General features: G+C 39.7%; 1 protein-coding gene across 3 annotated transcripts in view; it reads left to right on the forward strand.

Moving 5' to 3' along the window:
• Positions 1 to 25,540, forward strand: part of Egfr (epidermal growth factor receptor) — a 70,919-nt gene that overhangs the window by 10,501 nt on the left and 34,878 nt on the right. The window contains exon 3 of one of the 3 annotated variants that reach the window (XM_069050537.1): positions 8,801 to 8,830. The exons of the other annotated variants lie outside the window; for them this stretch is intronic. Within the exon in view, the coding sequence (XP_068906638.1) occupies positions 8,801 to 8,830 (30 nt within the window). The remainder of the gene's footprint in view (positions 1 to 8,800; positions 8,831 to 25,540) is intronic. 3 annotated transcript variants of the gene reach the window in all.

Genomic DNA, 25,540 nt, shown 5'->3' on the forward strand with positions numbered 1-25,540 from the left:
ATATCATTATTATACCGAAAACAGTTTAATAATGAAGCATATTATTAAACTGTTTTTGATAACTTTTAGCTTTTGTTATATTGGTAACGTCAGGCGTCAAGGTAACGAATGAAGCCACGAGGTAAATTTAGTAAATATAACCTTACATTTTTGTGAAAAATGTCTATTACCAACCCACTAGAAAGTCCCTAGTCTAATATGAAAGCTTGAGCAGCCGAAATTTCAGGAATTAGTAAAGCAAAGTAGATAAAATAGTATATAATACTCGTTTAATAAGATGTGTTATCACATTGGTTCCATTACAGCACTTCTCGCTACGCTCGTCGTGCTTTAAACAGACTCATGTGATAATACAACATCTTGTTAAACTCGTATAATAATATACTATTATAGTACGAGTATAAAAATGCAATTTCAATAAACCTTAAGTGAAACAAAAGGAAGTCGTTAATGACATTATAAGAGAATATATAAAGAATTTAAAGAATTTCTAAAGCAAATGACAATTATGTACTAGGTTACTGAAAATTTTTGAATTTAAAGGAAAAGAGAAAGGTTGCTGGAAGTTCGTTAAAGAGAGCAGGTATTCGGTAGTATGAGAAAGAAATAAAGAAGACCAATTAAAAAAAAGGAAAATAAATTTGATGAAGTGATGGGTGAAAGGAACGAAATTGCTAAATGCCAGAATTCTGAATTCTCTCATTATTCTAGGTTTAGACAACCAGAAAGAGAAACAATTAAAATTAAACGAAAAACGTATTCCATGAAGAACAGAAGAAGAGCTTTGGAGTAAAATAGCAATAATATTTACGCCAAATGCTTGTTAGCAGTGTACAAAAAGGAATTCTGAAAAAAAGATATGTTTGGGGCCATCTAGGGTTCTAGGGAAGATGAAGGAGAAAGTATTGTAGTATAAGAAAAAAAAAAGAAACGAAAGGAAACGAGAGAAACAGAAATATGTAGAGGAAAAATCTGTTCAACGGAATGAAGCCACATCAGAAAAATCTTAAAAATCAAAAAAAAAAAAAAATCAAAGGAGAAATGGAACGTTATAAATGATTTTTTTTTTTTTGGATATGGTATATCCTGTTCACGTTGGATTGAACATCAGTGGTGCAAATCGCACACATTTGGCATTAACTTTCATGAGTTGTCATAGTAACAGGTCAGTCATTTGCACCACAGCTGTTCTTCCCATCGTGAACAGGTAATACCAACAAACATTGTACCAAAATGGTATTGGGGATTATAAATTTAAAATACAGTATATAACAGTTTTGAAAAATTAAAAAACACGGGAAAGTTTTTGCAAAGGGTTGGAGGCATAAACCGTATAGTGTAGAAAAAAAAAAGAATTACGAGTTGCAAAAAGGAACAAAAAGAACGCACAGAAAAAAAGAGGGATAAATCTAAGAGTACAAAATAAGTATAGCTTGACAAAAACAGCTTGGCACATGAAATGCGCAGAAGAGGAAACGAGAGAGTGTCTGTAAGACAAGGATATGGCTACGGTTGTAGGTGCGGTACACTCAATGAAGCAAATCTGCTAAACAATCCGGACATGCTGTCCACTTGAAGCGTTATAATTTTTCACCCGTTTAAAACATGATCTAAACACCTCGACACACAAAATACAAGTGCGCTTCGCTAATGGGAAGTATTTCAATCCTCTACGCATCGATCAGCCATGTGCCAAGCTGTTTTTGTCGAGCTGGACCAAGAGAAAAAAAAAACCCTAATGAATTGGATTAAGTGACACCGGAAAGATCTTGGGGTGGAGCCATCACTAAAGTTCTAAATTCTCAACATACGTATTAGAAAAGGAAGTACATAATTGGAAATGAGAGAGAAATTGAAATAAATGAGTGGAAGGACATCTAGATCAAAAAATGTAAATTAACAGATCACAAAAAATCTAGGATTTAAATCTCAAGGGAAAAAATTTTTAGGGAATCTAAAAAAACGAGTGGAAAATTACTAAAAACAGTTTGAAGGTCTAAACCATGTGGTGTGGAAGAAAAAAAATGAAATTAAAAAAACAGACATTATGACAAGACTTACGAGATAGATAAATAAACGTAGAAGGATAAAAAATTAATTGAACAGGATAAAATGAACGTTAAAGAAACGTATGAACATCGAAAAAATTTAAAATTAATTCCAGAACATGAGATACAGGTTTGTTTAATTTCAAGAACCCCAAATTTCCCGAAGCGTGAAACATTCCGTCGACTCAATTAATGCAAAACAACAACCGGAACCGTCTATGCATTTTCCCGGTGCAATCGGTTCGAATTTTGCCGAAATTGATCCCAATCCACAAGGAATCCCGTGCGAAAGAACAACCAAAGAACACAAATTGAACCGGACCCAGTCCACACCACTGACGTCACTCGAGTGGAGAAATAAAGCCGACCGTTATTTTTCGACCTTAATTAACCCTCTTCAGTCTTAATTATTTTGTAATACTCCACCACAGGCGCGCACGTCAAGAGCATCTAGTCCATAATTAACATTACAGCTGTAAACACACAACACATTAACGTTTAATGAATCGTTGGGGCATCGCCGCGAAACGGAAAACTATCGTCAATTAATTCGAAGTCGACCAGAGCCGGTCGATAATTCTCCAAATAATTAAATTTCCAATAAATTATCGGACCGTTAAGGCCAAATTTAAATTCAAACATTCGATTTTTTCCCGTTTAATTTCCTGCCGAATAATTGGAGGCCTACGCTCATTTGAATATAAATATGTTGGCGGCGGTGTCAGCTGAAGAATGTGAACTTTACGGCAACCCCTTTTCGACCGGATAAGTGTTGTGTAACAAAATTTGCAACTCAAATGTGAATCTTTCCATCGAGACGGTGTTTACATGGAAAACACATCAAGACGGCTTGTTTTCACCAAACCAATTAAAATCGACGAAGAATCTTGTAAACGGGTTAGTCGGTGAATCTTGGTACATTGTCTGTCGTAATTTATCGTTTCCGGATCAGTTGATCCTCAAGAAAAGGACGGGAGGATATCCGTTCCTCCAAGACATGTAATTAGGTGGATGTGCCATTCTTCGGGGGGTAGAAGAAGTCGAGGGCGAGTGAAGGGTGCCATATGCCACCACGATCTCACCCTCTCCAATAGAAGAATGAAGACTGAAGATCGAGATTCAGTCCAAACATGTTCTGTTTCTGTTTTAGTTATTAATTATTATTTGGTTGACGTTTTTAGTTTGTGATTCGCTTTTGTTTTGATTGTTGGAAGAGATTCGGTTTTGTCGCCCAACATCAGGCATCTGCACAAGAGATGAAAAAAAGCGTCACACATGGCCGACACCGAGAGCACACCCCCGTTTCCCACCCTCGATAAAAACCGCCTCCGGCAGACACTAACGACGCGTTATTAGCCATTAAAATCACCCGATTCGGTGTCTATTGGGTTTAATTAGTGTAGTGTCGGTGCGTCTAGTCCTCGACATTGTCGTTTCTTGCCGCGGCATCGTTGAAATTTATACGAACGATGCATATGTGCCAAAGGGGGCATTCGTACTGTTCAACAGATGTCTTGGTAGCGTGGGAACCGTAGAAGAGGTTAGTCTGGTGGCATTGTCAAACAATTAGGAGCGATTACGACTCGTGTCAACGCGTACACCGGACAATGTCTGCTCTAACTATCGTCTAATGGTTGACCACGAACCACCAGAAAAGAGCGATAGGGGCCCGCGTTAACATAAATTTGAATGGGATTATGGAGATTGCAGGTGACGGTGTTGGCAGCGAGTGGGCGTGGTCGGTCGGTTTTCGACAGAAACGTGGCAAATCAAGTCGGCGCGTTTGACAGTGCGGCCAACGTGAGTTGTGTAATCCCCCCGACGAGCAAGTTGGCAATTAAGCGAGGCAAAACAGCGAAAAACCAGAGAGGAAGTCGTAAATGATGTTGTCCTCCAATAATAATAAATAACAAACATGGTTGATATTTTTGCGGATAAAAAAACGGAGATGCGCGAGTTTAATATGAATGAAATTCCAGGCGATAAATAAAGCAGCGGTAGTAAAACGAGCGTAAGTTATAAATCAGACGCCCTCTACCAGCGGACCTTGTAAAATATCCAGATTTACTATGTGGATCACGTCGTGTTAGTAACAGGTATCATTCTAAGGTTGGCGTCGTGTAAAATGCGTGTTTTACATAAGTAATTTCTGTTTTGTTTCGTTTTATGAATGCTGGCGCGGAACAGGTTCATTGTAATTTGCTGCTGCTGCTCCAAGAAAACCTCGATATATTTATAATACCTGTTTCGTAACGAAATTTTTTATCGAATGCGTAATTCGAGCTTTTTGTTTTATTCATCATCAGCTTTCCGCGCCCGAGGCCGATGCATGACTTTATTGCGGAAGATGGACGTTCGCAAAATGGCGCCCGTTTTTCGCTTTTTTACGACGTAACGGCTGGCACGACCGACGTTCTGGGAACGAGTTGACGTTTGTAAACAGAGATTTATGGCGGACGACTCCATGTACGGAGTGTGGGTCTTCGCGGAAAGTCGCGTCTTAACTCATTTGAATACTTTTCGAATGCCACAAGATGGGCGCCGGAGATGTGAAGAATGCTCTCCGATATGTAATGGCCATTGGAAGATAGGGTGATGCTGAAATCGTTATTCTTATCACAAGCCGTAAAATAACACATAAATAAAAGTATAAATGCGTGGTGGTTTAAGAGTATGAAGAGTTTTTTGATTTGATCGGAGTTCCAAGAAAATTGTTAGTGGCTATTTTCAAATCGCTCGGTGGTTTTAGATTCTGAGAATCTAAATCGCGTTCGATTGCAATTCAAGAACAATAGAAACAAGCTGCGAGGCAAGAGATCAATTTGCGATGTCAAAATTTTTGGAAGTTGTCAGATTTGAGGAAGTTCAAAGAGTTTTGGACCCGAGGAGGTGACCAGATCGTTGAGCATTGTTTTGGGCAAACGTGAATAAGATTGTATCGGCTTGGAGGTCGCTTTCGTGAAGAACCCAATGTTTGGGAAGTACAAAAGTGCTTGATTCGGTACTTTCGGGAGTTTTTTCCTATGGCAAAACAAGCGAAATGGTCGAATCAGTCGCGGATCAACGATCGCTCCAACCTTTCTTAGCGCGCTTTACATCTAATGGAGTATCTGGTTTCTAGAAACACAAATAAAAACTATCAAGACCGGCAAACAAAGGCTTGCACTTGAAGTGCGCCGAGCCGCTTCGACAAATATTGAATCCGCCGAATCCTGCACGAGCCGCGTCTCGAACGCTCCTCAATTAGCATCGAGACAGTGGTTTTGCAGGATTGCAGGAATCGAGAGGCTGCCAACCTGTTCCGAACACGCAATTCCATTCATAAGCGGCGCGAAAAAAGCCACCTGGACGGACCTGTTGGAATCCGAGAACCTCTTTGCCGAGATAAATTGATTTGGCACGAACAAGCCGCCAGATTTACATAGTTCCAGGAAGACGTCGATTCCCCCGGATCTGAGTCCCACGGCGATTTCTTGGTCTCATATAATACGAATATGTGCGACGATGACGGGGTCAATTTTCTTCACGGTACGGCTCTCGACTTAAGCTACTACAGTTCAATCAGCAATTTTTTACGCTTCGTTTTTCTAAGCTATTATGTCGGATAATGAAATTCCATTATTGCGCGACGAAAAAATCGGTTATACCTCCGAGAGGGGCATTGTTCGGTCGGTTTTCGTCGACGAAAAAACAACAGACGTGATTGTGCGCATAGGACGGCCACTCCTACCATTTGCATGCCGAAGATGCGACGCGAAGGACCGTTAGGCGAAAATTGGGTTTTCGCAGTGCCGACAAAAGTCCCTCCAGTTATGCTACGTGAACACTATTACAAAGAATTAACATAATTTTTAAGTGCATACTTAGTACGTAGACCGTGACAGTGTTACAAAGCAGCCAACGAACCCAAACAAAATTTCACAATATTTTTACATTATCGGAACGCTGCTTTCCACTCTTTGAGCGGAGTTGCAGCGGTCGCGTTTCGAAAACGGACGGAAATCGAACGGGAATCCGACCAAAACAAGAGCGGTTGCTCCAGCGACGGCAAAAAACCCTTTCTCAATCGATGACAGAAAGGGGCCGTTGCTAACAACACAAAAATTTGTTCTATTAGAAGAAATCTGGTAAAAATCACTATAATACCAAGCTTGAGAAAGTCCATCACGAAGGACCGGAAAATTGTTACAAACCAGTTGAAGTTTATAATTACTTCCAGAGTAACACTATTTCTGTTCTTGACGTACTCTGGTTTATAACGGCTGCAAAGATTTTGGGGAGGAAGACTTGAGAGAGAAACTCGTTTCTGTTGTTTCTCACGGATTCCTCCATCGATGTCTTCCACACTACTTCAGCAGGACTGAACCGTACTCCTCCAAGACAAGAAGTGATATGATGCACATGGACCATGAGAAAAGTATCTTCTCCTAATTTGTGCTTTCTGATGCTTCCCAGGTTCTTCTCTCAAAGATAATGATTTAATTTTTGGAAAATGGGTTTCGAAAAGTACAATAAACTTATCAAATTCAATGTTTAAAAAGTTCCAGGACTCGTCGTTGGTCCTTTGTGATTTCAGACTGTCATTAACAAATTTGACTAACCCAAAACAATTTAAACTTACAAATTTCATGGGTGCCACGAGGATCAGTTATTGGTCCACTTTTATTCAACGTTTTTACTAATGATGCCCTCATTGTTCGTCAGGTTTGATCTTGAACAATTTTCTTTCCAATTCAATCTGTTCTCGAGTGTTACTCAGTCATCTTGTTATGACGTCAGTATTTCTCGACTTTGCAACAGATAAATTTCCAAGAATGATCCAACTTCACATGATTAAAATTTAGTTTCCAGTCCTCAAACAGAAATTACCATAAATTTTGTTTTACACTTAAGATTATAAATGGACTTTTGGATAGTTCAGACTTGTACCCAAGCAAAACCTTGTTCAGCGTTCTGGTTTGTAAGATTCTCAGTCACGACATTTTCGTGTACTTTGGTAAAAGCTATTACACCTGCAGTAACAATTAATCTCATTTCCCTGACGTTGTGTTTCCTCTACGAACGCTTATCCGCGTTGTCACTGGCACTCTCGAAGATATAACGACATTATAAATGCGTGCAAAGTAAGAGCACTAAAGCGGCGCCTTGAGGTGCTCCACCAGTCTGATTAGCTTTGCTGCAGTATTAAATTACAATTATTTTAACACCCATTTGAAGAATGTATTAGGAAATAATCAACGGTCATTGAATTCAAGTACTTAATGAAGTATTGTCTCGTGTCAAAAACCTCAGAAAAATTTAATCAAATCAATATGGTACATTGTCTCTTTGTTATCTGTTTCTCTTGACGTGTTATCTAGAGCAGTGCAATGTCGCGTTGCTTTCTAAATTTGTTTAAGAGAGAAAAATATGTCGTTCCAAGAAGTGTACTTCATTGTTGACACTTTTTTCAACAGTGCTAATCGGTCCGGTTCTAAATTAGCAAGAATCGATCTAGTTTGCATATTCTGTATGTTTCAAGTTTTTTGCAAGTTTTGTACGTGCTCTTCTTGTTGGAATGTCCTTCCTCGTCGGGATTTCCAGCTCGTGATGCACTTGCAAATGAATATCATAACCGATCGCCGCCCACTAACGGCAGATGACCGGAAACAACAAAAACACGACCAAAGTACTCGTATAATAACATGACAGAAACTCTTATCATCGATTATGACATTTCCGCCAATACCCGATTTTTCATTGTCACGTCCTTCATTAGCGATCCCCTCCGGCGAAATCTTCCATTCGCGTCATTTCAATCAGACAAACATCTGTTAAATCTCACCCGACGCCGGCATCAGATTCCAAAACTCCTCACAAGTCACAAAGCAACTCCGACCCGACCAACCTCCCATTGACCAACCGGCAAGATTGATGACCCATCGGACGGACAAAGCCGGTCCTGTTTGGAAGGGCGGAGGGGGCGGATTCGCACTCGAGATGAACCCCCCGGAGACGCAAACGGTACATGACGAATGCCGAAAAAACGAAGCAGTGACCCCGCAAGTTTTGATATACTGCCCGGAGCAGGAATGTTAACGACGAACCAAATCGCACGTTTTTCCTGCGAGCGGTGCCCTCCTGCTGGCCCGTCCGCCCACGCGACCCGCGAACCGCGCGTTACGTAAACGCGGCAGGAGATCCAGTTCGTCCGGAAGTGAGGACAACTCGGGGCGAGTGTTTCCCGCTAATCGAATTGCCACGCGGGAATAAATCTCTTCTTGGGGCACCATCTGGTTAACGCATAACGCGCGGAGCTGGACCGGGCGGATGTCGTCTCTCCCTACCTGATCCTGCAGCTCCTCTCATCCTGTCCCGAGACAAAACGAGATCCGCCCGGCGATGGGCGGGATGGGTCGCTTCCTCCGCGATGGGATTTCGACGGTTTTTCGCAACGGATCTGGCACAATTGACGCCGCATTCCCATGGAGACTCATTAAGATTTCATGGGAAAATTCGGACGGCGCAATCACACCAAATGATAATCGCGAGGAAAAGATCCGCCATGGGAACGCCACCGACCCGCCGAAAATTTATTTTCGCGCGGGTCCCGCAAGGCTCCACTCTGGGGACCCTGCTTATGCAGATCCCGATCGAAACGCATTTCTTCCTGTCGAATCTAACAGACTTTAAGACCGACTGGATCGATGCGATTGCGCGAACAACAATTGCGTCACGATTCCAAGTTCTAACAAGTTTTTTTTTTGTTGCAGGTACGTTTCGGAAGGTCGCCATCAGTACCGGTGAGGCTTTTGGGGAAATTTGTTTTGTTTCGGTGGCAACCGTCCAAACAATTGAACGAACGCCAGACTTAACAGCCAATGTTATACCGATTAAAAAGTCGAAATGTCAACTAAAACTTGACCTCGGCAAATTCATGCTGTTAAATCTTTAACTGTTCTGTTTGGTGGCGTTTTTACACAGTAGGCCGTGTACAGATCACTGGGAACAACGAGTCGCCCTTCGATTGCGTGTCTGTGATGACGTTATCACGTCTGACTCACCAATTTAGTGGCCTATTGATATCAGAGGCGTACCCACGCGGGGGGTTCACTCACAAAAATCCACTCCAATCTAGTAGCCGCTTGCGAACTGTCCCACTTGGACCAAATGTGAAAAAGTTTGGTGATTGTTTACTTTAACTACTTCTGGGATTTTCGCGTTTTTTCTGGTTAGACAGCCTCAGGGCGTCCTCCTAGATCGTTTCCCACCATTCGCACCTTGTGCAAATGCTTTTTTTTCTGTCTTGTTGTGTTTCAAGGTCGCGTCAAGGTCGCGCCAATGTCTTAGTATAACTGAAGGGTAAGGAAAATTCATTCGCACAAAGTTTGAATGGTGGGAAACGATCTAGGAGGACGCCCTGAGGCTGAAAAAATGCGAAAATTCCAGAAGTAGTTAAAGTGAACAATTACCAGAAGTTTTCTTGGGACGATCTGATAAGCAGAACGTGTTCCAGACTTCCCAAGCAACAAACTCGGCGGTTTTACGGAGTCGGTGGTAGCAAATTACGGTGATTGCCTCTACGTGATGAAACAATGCAATTTGTGTGCTCTCCGATAAGATCTCTTGCGGAGAGATGCTGCGATACCAGCATTTCCAGACGAGAATCTTATCCGGCCCTCATCTATTCACTTTTTACATCGGCGGCCGAGATGAGAGATCAGGATGGAGGCACTTGTGGCGGTTTTTGAGGGTGGGAACGAGTCCAGCCACTCATCGACACCATCGACAAGAGTCTGGCTTTTGTTACGACTCGATCAAGTGCGCCGGAATTAACTGAAATTGTTAATTTGGGGCCGGCTCGAGTGCGCTTCGTGCGCGCGTGCCTCGTCCTGCCGCTGTCGAACGGAAATCAAAACGAAAAAAATATTTTCCCAGTGAGCGAGGTTGTCAACAACCACCACTGATTAATTGCACGAATTAACGGTTCGATTTGCATGCCTAGCACGTGTTACGCCGACAAGACCGATTAAGAGGAAATGCTGGTGGAAACAGAAATAAAAGTGCACCGGTGCAACAGCGAGCGAAACTTTCTCTCGGAGGTTTTTTTGGAATAATGGTCACCATCCAGCATCTAGCCATCATTCATTCCCGAAGGTGCATTATTCTCATCTCACCTGTCTTTTATGCGTTCTCCCACCACAGCCTGATTGGAAATTACAGGTAGAAGGACTGACAATAACACCGAGATTGAATAGATTTGTAATGCAACGGACACAATGGGAATATATGAGGCCTTATCTGGAAAGAATAAAAAGGCTGATCTTGAAACCTTGCCCTCTGAGGCTTTCTCTCTCGCTCTAGCACACGTCGCCTGCTAAACTTTGAAAGACTGGTGCAAAAGTGCCAAATCAAGTGTGGTGTGATGATGCACAAAATAAAAAAAAAACAACATAGTGTAACATGGAGATTGACAAATAACAAGTCGTATAAAATTATGTACACACGGCCAAGGGATACAATACAGTCATTTGTTTGCTCTCTTCAGAATCAAGAAGGTCGAGTGTTGTTCGGTTGACAGAACGTGATGTCAAAGGACCTGCGTGCACCAAGGACAAGACTAGGATAAAATCGAGTGAGGCCACGAAATCGGAGTTGTTTGCTGTTTGGCCGTTGGCGTGTTGTCTTTTTAACGGTTTTTAATTTTATAGTGGTCAGGCATGCGTAAACGAAACGTCAGGAACGAAGAAAGTAATTGCTGTCACGATAATTGCCAATTTAAAATATTTGGTTTTTTGATGTTGGCGTTCTGGAGTCGAGAGAAAAGTCGCAAATATTCGTTTGTTGTGTCGCCGTTGGCGCTGGTCTGTCATGAATGAGAGTCGCGAGACAGGTTGAGGAATTTTTAAAGCCAATAGAATGATCAGTAGGTAATAAAAGTTTTAGTTCGAGTTGCTAATTGAGCATTTGACACCTTCGAAAGTAATTTGGGCGGTTGCAGATATCTGATCTACGATCCATTTTGACAGGTCTTTTATTTTTGACAAAATTCACACAGTGCCAACGGTGAAGTTCTGTACTAATCATATCGAATGATTCTACCTGGTGTTTTTCAATTTTATCGGAGTTAACTGTGCATACGAAATATCAAGAACAAAGAAGTATGTAATTACTGTTAACTTAATGTATTTGTTTTGTTTCTTTTAATTGTCCAATTAGGTAGGGGAATGTTTCAGATTGTTTTGACAAGTCGAGTGATTTGTTATTTATCCGTTGGCGCTGCATGTCATGCCACTACAATTTTTACAAAATGTCTGACATATCAAGAATAAAAAGTGATTGACATTCAGCAGTTTGTTTTTTAGCCGTTGGCGCTGTGTATCATTTTGGCAATTTATTAAATTAAAATTTAGAATATTTATAAAAAAAACAGCACAAAATCCACTAATTTAGATTCAGAAGTTAAAGATCAGATAAAACAGTTGAATATCGAATCCAACCCTAACTTATCTTGACAGGTCTTGTCATTTAGATTTTGACAGAAATCCGCAACACTCGCGTGACTAAACCTCGAACTCGTCGGCATACCAATCTGTTCTGTAGCGTTTTTCAATTTTATCGCAGCCAGCCATGCGTAGATGATTCGAAATATCAAAAACAAAGAAAGTTGTTTATTATTAAATTTGATAAAGTGAAGTACACATTACAGTTAGCTACTTAAGTGCTAGATAAGAGTTTTCCAAAAGGAAAAAGTATTTGTACTTCCTCTGTAAAAAAATCGGAAAAATGACGTAAACACCGTTCACGTTGTTTTACCATAGTGGGAGGTCATGATTTTTTTTTAATGTTGGTCATCAAAGTGCCTGACAGGCGGACCTATCAAAATGAACATAACGTGTTGCTGAATTTCACGGGATGTCTGAGTGTTCTTCTATTGCAAACTAGTAAAACTGACAACAGTGTACTAGACATTGATGCTATTTATAACCTCAAACTTAGAAAAGTATAACCTAAGTCAACAGACAGCTTTATGTACTACCAAATGAAATGCAAAATTTCCATGGCCTCCCATTATGCTAAAACAACGTGAATGCATTTTATTTATTAGTTAAAAAAAATAGAGAAGAAGGAACATTTTTTCTGAGAATGTAGAACGAAATTGGTGATTTAAATTGGGTAGGATATAGTTGACATTTCTTTGACATTTCATAAGTGTGCATTTGATTTTTTTTTATCATTGCACGTTGACTTGACAATTTTAAAAATTGCGCGTTTATGAACTGTCGAAGAAATATCAACTCTATCCTACCCACACAGTTGCCACATACATTTTTGTACGTAGTTGTCATACTTATCCACAATCATTTTGAATCACTCAATATTTCAACAGTTCGAATAGTTATTTCAGATTATTAAGAAAAATACATATTAACAAAGTGAAAACGTTAATTTAACAGAAATATGTACCGTCGCGAGCAATAAATTTTGGTCGTCAATGTCATTTCAAAATTTGGTTAAATGACCTGCCTGATTATGCCCACCTCAACAAAGTGTCAAAAAATTGAGAAAAAAACGACAATTAATGTCATACAACATGATAATAGGTTATGATATTTACGACTGTTTTACAATGGAGCATTTTTGATTGCGTCAAAGAATGACCTTGACGACCAAAATTTATTGCTCGCGACTGCTTTCAAAAATTTTTTCATCTGCTTTGAATCTAGTAATCTGTCTGTATTACCGATTCTAAATCCGAATAATTCACTTTTCTAGAATTGACGTCTTATTTTTATCGGAGATGTCAAATCTCAAAGCTCACTAATTTCAAAAAAAAAAAAAATAGTGAACTTGCTGATTTTGAACACGTCGATGCATCAAAGTTGAGGATTTAAACAAATGGAAAAAAGTAGAAAGTGCCAAGTACAGAATCAGTACTGAGCCGAACGACCAAATGGCGAATGAAGGAAATACGGCCTAGAAAGGAAAAAAGAATTTGCAGCGATCCATATTTGGTGGGAAAAATCTGAAAAGCGCAGTAAGAACAGAGAGCGAAGACCAAGTGGCGGAAGAATGACAGCTCCCTTGGGAGCAGAAAAAGAAGTTGATTTATCTGGTGTCGATTTATGTATTCACCAGATCTGGCGATCTGTCTTCAGCGGGCCCCGAATCTGCAGTCAGCCCAGCCCCGCCAACAAATTGTTGTAAAACCAGAGGACGCTCGTCCACTTATCGCGCGAACGTGAGCGAAATGCACAAAAACCCAGCCACATGTCGTGCCCCACGCGTTTTTTCCCGTGAATTTTCTCATGTGGCCCGAAATCAGCCCCCCCGTCTCGCGCCCCCTCGTCATTTCCCCCTCGCGTGTGTCGTCAAAGCGTCTTCTGACCCGGCCAACCACTCGAGTTCTCTCGTTTTTTTGTTTGACGCGCGAGGGTCTGGTTTGTGTCTTCGATGGTCTCCAGTGAACGTCTTGAGCGCGCCTTTCACATGGCCGACGCTGTTGCGACCAGCGGCCATCAAAAGTTCATCAGCGGTACCGCGCACAATGGAGGCACGCCGCATCTTTCGGCTCGACAACAATCGAAAACCATATGCAAAAATCGAAATCCGTGCACGATCGCTCCGGACCAACAATGAAGAAAGAAGTGGCGAGGCTTTGTCGACGGAACATCGCGGTGCATTGTTGATGGATGATTAGATCACGTGGTCGCGGCCGGTTTGAGAAAAAAACTCGCTAAAAATGAGGTCGTTGGTGCGGCCGACGAGGCCTCCATGGTGGAAGCGAGATTGGATGCTTGACGAGATCAATTGCGAAATGACAAGTGATTATCGATGTAATTAGTCGATCAGCCAGCAAATTGGCTTGCCGGTTTTACGCACAACACACCAAATGGACCCGCCGAATTAATTAGAAAAAACCAAATTGACGCCACGTCGGGTTTACTAATTGCGATGACGGTAACAGTGGTTGGCGGTATCGCACGTTTTAATTAATTACCGCTAATTACATTCATAAGTAGTCACGAATTTGTAATTTACAACTTGACAGGAAAGGTTACTAAGCAGGTTTACTACACAAAATCTTGTAAAGCGTACCAGTGATTCATGCACAACAGTGATTTACGATTTGCGACGATCGTCTGCATCATCTTTGCTAATCAGTTTTGTGGTTTGATTAATAAAATTGAAAATATCGTTGGGATAAGAAATTAATTTTATGCAAACACAAACGATAACAAGTGCAGAATATTTTTTTTTGTAATTACAACGTACCAAGTACCAAGTCGTGGTGTTATGTCTTTGAAGCAGCAAAACGTCAAGTGTCAAAAATATAACAATAAAACACGTGTGGATAAATATCGCTTTGTTTTAGAATTTTGAAAAGGAGAAACTAAAGGACAAAGTCCATTCAAAAATCAAAAACCACCAACGTCGCATTTTCCTCGATAATTACAATCGGCAACGCTGTCTAGTGTAAAATTTGGTGAGACTTGTAATTTTGAGGTTAAATGTTTATTAAGTGTCTTGTTTTTCTGGGCATGTTTAAGTAAAAATAATAACAATCAATAAATAAATGAAACGTGCTGCTAATAAAATAATATGAACGAAATTCAAAGCAACTGAATTTTATTTTTAATCAATAAATGTCATAATTTATAGTTACCAAAAAAAATCTACCTAGGGTTTTTTAAATTTTACCAACCTAAAGCAACAGGTGGTGGTTTTTTGAATGGACTTTACATACAACGTGATCAAGAATGACCGAATCTGTTGGTAACAATGAAAATTTGAATGATTTTGGTACCACTGTAATCTAAACGCATTTCCGGTTGTCAGCTTTGACAGAGTTGACAGGCGAATTTGACGTTTACCATCAAAGGGTCATTTTTGTATTAGCATAAACATACCCGACATAACCTATTTTTTTTTAAATGTCGTTTCAAGTTAAAACATCCGGTCAGTGCCAATTACGAAACAGAAAAACAGAAAAAGAAATTTAAAAGTGTTGCCAACCCTAAAAATTAACTGATAGAATAATTTAAAATTTATACCAGGATCATGTGGAAAGTGTGCGACCCAGTGTACAGTGCTTTGAAAAATAAAATTCCCTAAACTGCACAACAAAATGTTGAAAGAATCTTAAGAATCTAGTTTTAAAAGGTAAAGGAGATGTTTTTTCGTGTCACATGACAGACATGGTGTGACGGCGCTGTAAAAATTTTAGACACGGCACTGTACACCCAGTCACATACTTTGCACATGCTCCTCGTATAAATTTTGAATTATTCTGTCAGTTTATTTTTAGGATTGGCAATTTGTTGCAAAAATAAAGAAAATACCAAAAGAAATTCTGGTAAACTACATATTTGGCAGTGTTTTATTTTCACCACCGTATTCACTCATTTTCTGGAGCCAAAAGAACGTGCGCTCTTCAGAATGATGACAATTTTTTTTACCTTTAGTCGGTTACGTAAGTTACGCAATGACAATAGAAAATTAATGCATCTGATTCATATTTGGAAGTTTAATTACGTAATAATTTTACAATGATGTTGCCAAAAATGATGCTTGCAACTGTGTATGCAGCACTTTTTCACGCGTGGGATTACAATACTCGCTGCGTTCGTGTGTGTAAAATTCCCTCTTGTGCCTTCAACACATATTGCATAAATAACCATGTATTTTATTTAATTGCAGACATTTTCATCTGATTGCTTTCACTATTTTTAATACTTGTTCAAGTAATACTATCAGGATGCAATCTTTGCAAATTAACCTCGTATCTGATCAATCAAAGCTCGGAATAACCTGTTACAACAAGTTGATCTTTGTTCTGGGAAAGCAACAGGTAGTTTGGTTGTTGCAAAATATTGTTGGTGATGATTTACCGGATTTGTTTTACAAAACTTTCCATTTCAATGACGCTTGTTTTGAGAAATATCTCAAAATCTTTGAAACTTTTAATTTTTTTTTGTTAAGGTTTCATGCGTGATTCCAATCAAAGAATCTTGGAAATGATGTACTGTAGTTTCAATTTGGTTGTAGGTCGTAAAACTTTATTGGATATTACGAGCGATTAACGGGGACAATGGTTGGGTTTGAAAACGTTGGGAAGCGGCGCGTGCCGTTTGCCGTACAATGCAAATATACCAAATGTACAATACAACCCTGCTTAAAATATTACCTGTTAGTGGTAAACTAGGATTTATAAGCCCCGCAAGATCTTTAACTTAAAGTACCATAAAATTTTACGACCTACAACCAAATTGAAACTACAGTAACATGTCGTGCAAAATCTTCCAAACGGGAGTTTGAAAGTGTTTATTTCACAAAACAGTTCAATTCGTTTGAGATGTCAAACTGCTGCGTGCGAGTCAAGCTGCGACACACGCACGAACAGACGAGAAAACTTTTGATCGCACGTTACTCGTAAATTTCCAAGTATCACAGAAACAACAACCTCGACTTCCTATAGCTTTCACGCTTTCGGCCATCACTCGCGCCTCCTTATCAATCCGGTTATCGTCCTTATCCCTCCGCTCACAAACACTCAGTAATTAATGCTAAGTAATGCATTTTGCAATTTAATCTCGAGCCAGATAAACAAAAGCTTCTACCGTTACGTCTTTGTCCTTCGCATTTCGATCGCTCCCAGATCACCTCGTCGACCAAACAAAAACTTCTCAGGACCGCCGTCCGATCCTAGTCCCGCTCCCGATTTGATGTCTCTCCACGGTTAGGGTTCATCGCGTACGTGTGCGCCATTGTTTCAAAAACAATAGGAGTCGTGGCAACGCCGCGATGAGAAAGTATACTTAAATTTACGCTTGACGGCCCCACTCGAAGGCTTGTCCGGGGTTCTTGTGTTCACATTCGCCAGCCCATAAACAAACACGAGGAAGTGTTTCGCAAAACGCGTGCGGAAAGTTCGAAGGGAAGTGACACAACACCGACGTTTTTCCCTTGGCGAGCGAAAGCGTTGCGGCGGTAAAAACGCCACCCGCGGTCCATTCCACACGTTTCGGATTTTTTCCTGCGTCTCCAGTCGCGCCGCTTGGCGCGCTCTCTCGGCAGGCGGACGCACCGCGAGCTGGCCGGTAATGCAGGACTCGCGACTGAATCACAACGGCTTAGTGCGGCTAGTCGCGTGTAGATGGCGCTGCGTCGCAACAACTTTACGTTACGTAACGCGTGTTTGTTTCGCTTTTTTCCACTAATTATGCTCGTTATTTTATGGCAATTTCTTGTTTTTTTTTCTGCCACTTAATTATGAAAGGCCGTGAAATGTTGTGGTCGTAATTTGCCCAACATAATGAAGACTGATATTTCATAATTTGGAAAAAATCTACATTTGTTCAGAATCTATTAAATTATAATGTGTCATAAGCGTCTAATTGGACCAACTACATTCTGATTTAAATTTTTTTGGTCTATTTACTCGTCTAATTATGACAGGTTTGGATGTAGAGATTTCGTATGAACTCAAAATGTTGCTAATTAATTAGAACAGTGAGTTACGCTAGTGGGAATTACAATTTGATCACGTAATTTGTACCGAGAACAGGACTAAAATGTGTGTGATGCAAATAACGGCGGTTGCAGTTTTTACGGAGCCATACTGTACGTTGTAGAGTCAACTGTTTGTAAAATGAGACGCTCATGGGGAGATAAAAGTGTCAAATATGCAATCTTTTATTGCGGTACATCGTTACGACACTCATAAAGCGACTCTTCTTTCAAATCCGTTAAGAAATTTTTAATTTTCACGATAGTCGCACTTACCTAACCTCACTTCGGAGAATTGACAGTCGGCCACAAAGAATCGGTGACATTTGAATGCGAACTGCGCGGCATTTTCGTTTGACCTTTCTGTATATAGATTATTGTTGTCATCCGTCAAATAATCGCCGGTTATTTGTGTACGACGACTTTACTACACGATTTGTGCTAATTTCTCAAATAACATTTTTATTTGTTTATTTATAAAGTTTGTTTCATTTATTGCGAATATCTGCATATTAATCGAACAAATTTTAACAAAAACCGTTGAAGAATGTCAGTTCTCTCTTAATTAATACAATTAATTATTTATTTAACCAAACATGCGAATAATCGTCTTAGGTCTATTTTTAAATCTGATTTTATGCGAAATTCGCAAATCGGAGAATATTTTTGTCTATAACGGGTCAAAACATTCCTGTTTATCGCATTTTTCCAGTGGAAAGAGATTAAAACACACACAGAGGTTTAATTGTAAAGAATAAAATACCTACGTCTTGTTGTTGTGTTAACAAGAACACGCAACCAGAGCGTGTTTTGAAACAACAAAGTTAGAGTCACTTCCAGTTAAAGTATTATCATATTTCCAAAGAAAGTGAGTAAATTAATTAATAATAAACAACCACCGACTCGTCTCGACGAAATTTCGTGGGAAATAATTCGCGGATTGGCGATTGCAAAATAACCAAACAGAAGACAAGTGGGTTTAACTTTTTCATTTTTGTAATTCGACCTCTGTCGTTTCTTCGATGGCGAAGGTTGATGTGCCCACAGTGTGTTGATTGTTGACACAACATTTTTTCCTTATCAGTGTTTAGAATGTTTTCATGTGAAATATAATCTACCGACCGAAAGGAACTCGAACTCTTGTTCGCTTGTAACTCAAGTAATACTTTGTACGAAGATGTTTTTTCTTGTTTCGTGCATTCCTCTCTTTTCCATCTCGTGCTAGCGATAAACAACCATTTATCCGTCGGCCAATACGAAAGGTGAAGGCAAGAGGTGAATTTATTCATCATCATCATCGTTCATATTTGGTCATCTATTTTAATTTGTCTTACAAAGAATTTAACATTTCCTTCTAATTTTTTAATTTTAAGTAACCATCTTTCTTATTTTGGGGATTTTTCTTATCTTTTTTCTTGCAAAGACTTGTAAATCTTTTCTTCTTTACATCAACATTTTTATCGTGTTTTTTTAAAGGCTTCTCTTTCACAGTTTTATCATTTTACGCTTTTTTCCCATTTTTTTTTACCACTTTATTAGATTTATTTTACTTATTATTTTCTTCATTGCAACTTTTTACAACAAACAGGATTTAACATTTCCTTCTAATTTTTTTAAGCAATCGTCTTTCTTATTTTGAAGATTTTTCTTATCTTCTCTTTACATCAAGGTTTTTAGCGTGTTTTTTTTTTTTAGAACGCGCTTTCCTTTCACAGTTTTATCATCCTACAGTTTTTTTCCATTTTTTTTGTTCGACACTGTCAAAATTTAAGAATTTTCTCCTGTGTGAAGTGATTTTGATAAATGTCACAACTTGTCAAAACGAAACGTCAAGCTAATTTTAAAGATTTTAACCGATTTCGAGCCTTTAAGGGGCTCGTCGAACAAAAAAACGTTGTTATCAACTCGTTCGTGTGTAAATTTGGCAACAAAAAGAATTTAACATTTCCTTCTAATTTTTTTGAGAAATCTTATTTTGGAAATTTTCCTTATCTTTTTCTTTCAAAGATTTGTCTTAAATCTTTTCTTCTTTAGATCAAGGTGTTTATCGTGCTTTTTTTTTAGAACGCTTTCCTTTCACAGTTTTATCATTTTACACTTGTTTTTTTCTTTTTTTTTTACCACTTTATTAGACTAATTTTAATTATTAATTAATTATTATTTCTACAACGCAACTTTTTACAAGAAAAACGATTTAACATTTCCTTCTAATTTTTTTTAAAGAAATCGTGTTTCTTAATTTGGAGATTTTCTTTTCTTGCAAAAATTTGTCTTAAATCTTTTCTTCTTTACATCAAGGTTTTTATCGTGTTTTTTTAGAACGCTTCATTCTACGGGGTGATCAAGAATGACTGAGTCTGTTGGTAACAATGAAATTTGGCAAATTTAAAATTTACCAACGAAAGTTCATTTTTGTAATAGTATAAACATAACCTGCATAACCAAGAATGTTTTTAATATCATCTCAAGTTAAAAAATCCGGTCAGTGCGTGGTCAGTGCCAATTACTAGACAAAAATCACCAGTATTTTCAACTGTTTCATTGCCAACAGACTCAGTCATTGTTGATCACGCTGTACAGTTTTTTCATTTTTTTTTTAACCTTTTAGACTAATTTTAATTATTATTTCTTTGCAACTTTTTATAACAAAAAGGATTTAACATTTCTTTCTAATTTTTGTTAAGAAATCGTTTTTTCTTGTTTTGGAGATTTTTTTAATCTTCTTTTTCTTGCAAAGATTTGTCATAACTCTTTTCTTCTTTATGTCAAGGTTTTTATCGTGTTTTTTTTTTCAGAACATCTCCTTCACACTTTTATCATTTTACACTTGTCTTACATTTTTTTTACCACTCTATTTGATTAATTTTAATTATCATTTCTTCATCGCAAGTTTTTACCACAAAAAGGATTTAACATTTTCTTCTAATTTTTTTGAGAAATCTTCTTTCTTATTCTGGAAGTTTTCCTTATCTTTTTCTTTCAAAGATTTGTCTTAAATCTTTTCTTCTTTAGATCAAGATGTTTATCGTGTTTTTTTTAGAACGCTTTCCTTTCACAGTTTTATCATTTTACACTTGTTTTTTCTTTTTTTTTACCACTCTGTTAGACTAATTTTAATTATTATTTCTACAACGCAACTTTTTACAAGAAAAACGATTTAACATTGCCTTCTAATTTTTTTTAAAGAAATCGTGTTTCTTAATTTGGAGATTTTCCTTATCTTCCTTTTCTTGCAAAAATTTGTCTTAAATCGTTTCTTCTTTACATCAAGGTTTTTAGTGTGTTTTTTAGGACGCTTTTTTTCAGTTTTATCATTCTACAGTTTTTTTCAATTTCTTTTTTTACCATTCTTTTAGACTAATTTTAATTATTATTTCTTTGCAACTTTTTATACAAGAAGGATTTAACATTTCTTTCTAATTTTTGTTAAGAAATCGTTTTTTCTTGTTTTGGAATTTTTTTTTATCTTTTTTTTCTTGCAAAGATTTGTCTTAAATCTTTTCTTCTTTACATCAAGGTTTTTATCGTGTTTTTTTTTTCAGTTTTATCATTCTACAGTTTTTTTCAATTTTTTTTTTTTACCACTATTCTAGAATTTTAATTATTATTTATTTATAACAAAAAGGATTTAATATTCCCCTTTAATTTTTGTTAAGAAATTGTTTTTTCTTGTTTTGGGGATTTTTTTTTATCTTCTTTTTCTTGCAAAGATTTGTCTTAAATCTTTTTATCTTAAATCGAGGTTTTTATCGTGTTTTTTTTTAGAATGCTTTTCTTTCACAGTTTTATCATTTTACACTTTTTTTCCATTTTTTTTTCAATCCATGAAATTAATTGAGTAATTATTTCTTCATCGCAACTAAAGTCTCTTTTTTTCATTTCTTATTTTCTAACTGTGTTTATCTTTTTAGTTACCGTTTTCACAATTTTTTCTTCTTATGATTTTATTTTCTCGTACCGGTTTACAAAGAAAGGCATTTGAGTTCACGTCCCGGCATACAGATGTCGCTAATGTCAGCACGAATGTCAGTGCTGTGCTTAATTTTTTTTAACGTAAAAATTAAAACGCACCCACTTATTATCAGATCGCGAATTCTTCAAATGACCCTCTTATTACGTCAATACATAATTATAACCACATTTATAGGTATCCTTTGTGGACCTCCAAGGTCTGTTGAATTAGTAAAGTCTGCGCACTCGATCACACAGCATTCAGGCCGGATTAATTTTTTGTGTTTGATTAGTAAACATTATTATTATTTTTTTGGTGTTAAAAATTGAACCCGACATTTTGTCAAACTCTTTAAAACCCAATTTTTCCCTTCTGATTTAAGACTACATAATTTCCGTCAAGAGTTTAAACAGAAGATTCTCAAGCAAATTCTTCATTGTCATTGTCAACGTTCGGTTTTTTGTTTCATCTCCTTTGCACTCAACGATTTTCTTCAGCGCGCGACGATTTCTCCTAAATTTATTTTCCCTTTATCGAGGCCATCCTGTTCTCGCTTTCATTATTTTTGAAACTCGCACTCCAATGTTTTAATGACGAGCCAACGCCATTATTTCTTCTACCGTAAATTGCTCAATTACGCTTCCCGGAATCGTGCCGGCAACCGGCCTTCCGCAATAAAAATCCGCAACGACCAGAATTTTTATCGAAACAGGTGTCGCCGTCGAAGAATGCGTGCCAACCTTTCATCCTTGAACCGTGCGCGAGAGCGATTCGGAGGAGTCGCCGCCGCCGGAAGCGGCGCGGCCCAGTTTCCCCTCGGAAAAGCGAGCAGGTCCTCGACATCCGGCGCGAAGTGGACCGCGATGCCGAACCTGAGCGCCCCCGAGGAGGCGCGTGCGCTCGAGGAAATGTAAACAAGTCGGTGTTTTTTCCTGCGGGTCCGTTGACAGTTGGAACTGGTTTGCGGTACTCGAATTTCTTTTTTTTTGTGGTACCGCGCAGTCGTCTCTCTTTTCGGGCGGTGCCGTCGCCGCCACTGGGCTCGAGAATGTTCATTAGCGGCCGGAGCGCGCTTTCCGATTGACCTCCGCGCGGTGATTTCGACGCGAGGCGAAGCGACCAGCCGGGAAAAATGCCAATTCTTCGGGGTGGGGTGGCTGGGGCTGGTGTTATTGACATGTGGGGCGGCCGGAGATAGACGGAAGAGATGATGGAGCCGGCCGCGGCGACCGTCCGTGACCTTCCTTCCGCACCGCGGCCCCCACGTCCCTCGCCCAGCCCGACGAGGTTTACTACAACGCTCGGGCTACTACTGACCACGAGGAATTCGGTTCGGCTCTGACGTAGGCCGGTGCCGCCACCGACGCCCCCAACACCCCCAAAAACAAAATTCAAAAGTGTCAGATACAAACGAGAACGTTTCAATTCTAAAAAGCAGTCGCGTTCTTGTCCCATTGTTCTAAAATTTTTTAACATGGAACAAGACGACACTCTAAAAGTACGTTTACACAATGCGCTCGACTTGAATTTATCCCCAGGTGGGCCAACATCAAAGGGAGATAAATGTTACAATAGTCTTATCATTACTTGATAATAATACCTATCCATGATGATAGATTAACCCGGCCTGAATGCCGCGTCACCGGGTGTGTGCTGCAAGAATAAAATCCAACTAAAATTCAAACAACAAATAATTCTTTGGGGGCGCCTTATCCACAGTTCGAACTGGGCGACTGGCCCCTTTTCGGTATTTGGTAATCATCGATGCTTCTTCGAAATTCAAATATTATGTATTTGAACTCGCACATTCCGAGAAGCCCGATTTATGGAAATAGTTAGATGACAGCGTTTTATAAATTTTCGGTAGATAAAGATCACGGAGTGAGACCGAGCACCATCCTGTTTCTGGCGAGTCATAAAAATAATTCTTGTAATCTTACACTCTCTGGGATCGTAACGCATGCTCGTCTTGTGGCAGTAACTTTGAATTTTTTTCAACTTTCTACTCCTGATTGTTAAAAAAGCTTCCGATCAAATATTAACTGTCTGGGGAAAAGCTAAACATCTGCCTAGATAGCTTGTGTACATCGATTATTATCGAAGTTTGTTGGTTTAGGGCTGGCCAACCTTCAAAATGTGATAAATTTAACGGACACTTTTTACATTTCACACCGAAACGCAATTCGTTCGTGTACACAAGAGCACAAAGCCCGCGATAACGCCGCAGCGTGCACCAGGCTTGGAACCTGGAGGCGGCGCGCGACATTCCAACTTTCCGTGATCGTGCTTTAATTGTGGCTTGGCGGCGATTTTCCCACCGATGAAAGGACGTCATTGTGTCGTCTCTGGGAAAACTCTGTGAACGATAACGTTTATCGATTGAATAAATAAAAAGTCTTCCACTACAAACATCTATTATTGTGGGTACTTGGAAAAAAATGTGGAACATGGCGGCACGCACGATCGAGAAAAATCGCGAACCTGCTCTTTTGTCAGACTTGACCTCAACTCGTAATGTCAGAATCGTACGTCGAAAGTATGCGGTGTGAAGGAGCAGCGCAATAAAACCTTCTCGCGTGCCTCTCGAGGATCGGCGAGAACATCAACGAGCATCTTCAGCATCTGCGGGACAATAACACTCCTGGAAGAATGCCGTTCGGTCATTTGTTCATTTTTGCAATGGTGCAACACATTCTAAGCTTGGAGACGGCGATTGTGTCGTGCCGTTGCCGGTAAGGCACCGTAAGAATGTGCGGCGGTGCGGTGCGGGTTCTGCCGTTAAATTATCCTTTCACTTCTTGCATGAAGCAATTCTCGGATGAATCATTGCATAAATGCACACAACAAATCGCCCTTGCGTCTATCTCCGTGTTGTGATTTTACAGGGAGCCCTAGGCCTCCGCGTCCCTCCGAGATGAATCATCTCCGCGCTATGCCAACTTTTTGCCGTTTAATTACTGGACGGTTAACGAGGAAAAAAACTCCATTCCAACGGCGATATTTCGTAATAATAGACGTGCGAGGTGTTGTTATTCTTGGAAATTTTAACACTTACATAAGTGGCAACGAGAGGCGAACCTATGAAACCGTCGGGATGAGTCGCTCGTTAGTCGGAATTTCGCACAGCACGGTCGCGATTGGACAATTTATCAAGACCGGAGCCCGATGGGGAATAAATCGATCGAGCGCCTACAACATTGCTAATTAGAGATGCGGTTCCAAGTGCCGGAGATTTATTCAAACACATGTGACGGATGGATTTTGAGGTTATGAGTCGTGTCTTGCAGAGGGCAACGCACCGCGTTCGCCACCACCGAATCTAGTAGAACGCGACATCAGCGCAAGACATCGACAGTTGAGGGTACTTGACAGTTGTTTCAATCCGGGAGCGGCCCCCATGCATGCTACACTTTAACCTAACCTAAAATTGCAGAGTGATTTAGTCCAGGGATGCGGCTGCGTTTGGTTTTTGCCCCCGGTCGAGGCGATAACATTAACGAGTAACGACGACAATCACGGCGATAATTACGTTTTTGCCCCCGGTTGGGGCGACGACAATCACGGCGATAATTAGGTTCAGGAGGGCGAAAATGTGCGGTCGATTTGAATTAGCACTTGTGTCTTTGACACTTGACGTTTGTAATTGTCAATGTGTGATGCTGCCAACGCGACAAAAACAAAGCCTGCCGAATCGGTTGCGGTTCGAGATGCACCGAGTGCATTATTTAGCGATACATCGCGGTCGTAAAGTCGCGCATTCCTCGTCCATTGTTCTGCGACCACCTAATCGTCGCCCCACAACCCCGTCCGCGCCAACGCATTTTTTACGGTTGCCCCGAGAGAAAGACAAGAAATTTGTGGAGTCGTCGTGTAATGTTGTTAACATGCTTGTTTTTGTTCCAGGTAAGCTGACCGCGCTGTTATCAAGACGATCAAGACGTCCTCGGATGATGTACTGGCTTTAGGCGGTCGGATAGGGTGACGCTCGTTAAAAAATTTCCGATAAAAATTCCCTTTCAAGGGATCGCGCGACCTCGTCTTTGTTCACGTT

This window comes from Tenebrio molitor, chromosome 1, assembly GCF_963966145.1.
Source record: "Tenebrio molitor chromosome 1, icTenMoli1.1, whole genome shotgun sequence".
Lineage (NCBI taxonomy): Eukaryota > Metazoa > Arthropoda > Insecta > Coleoptera > Tenebrionidae > Tenebrio > Tenebrio molitor.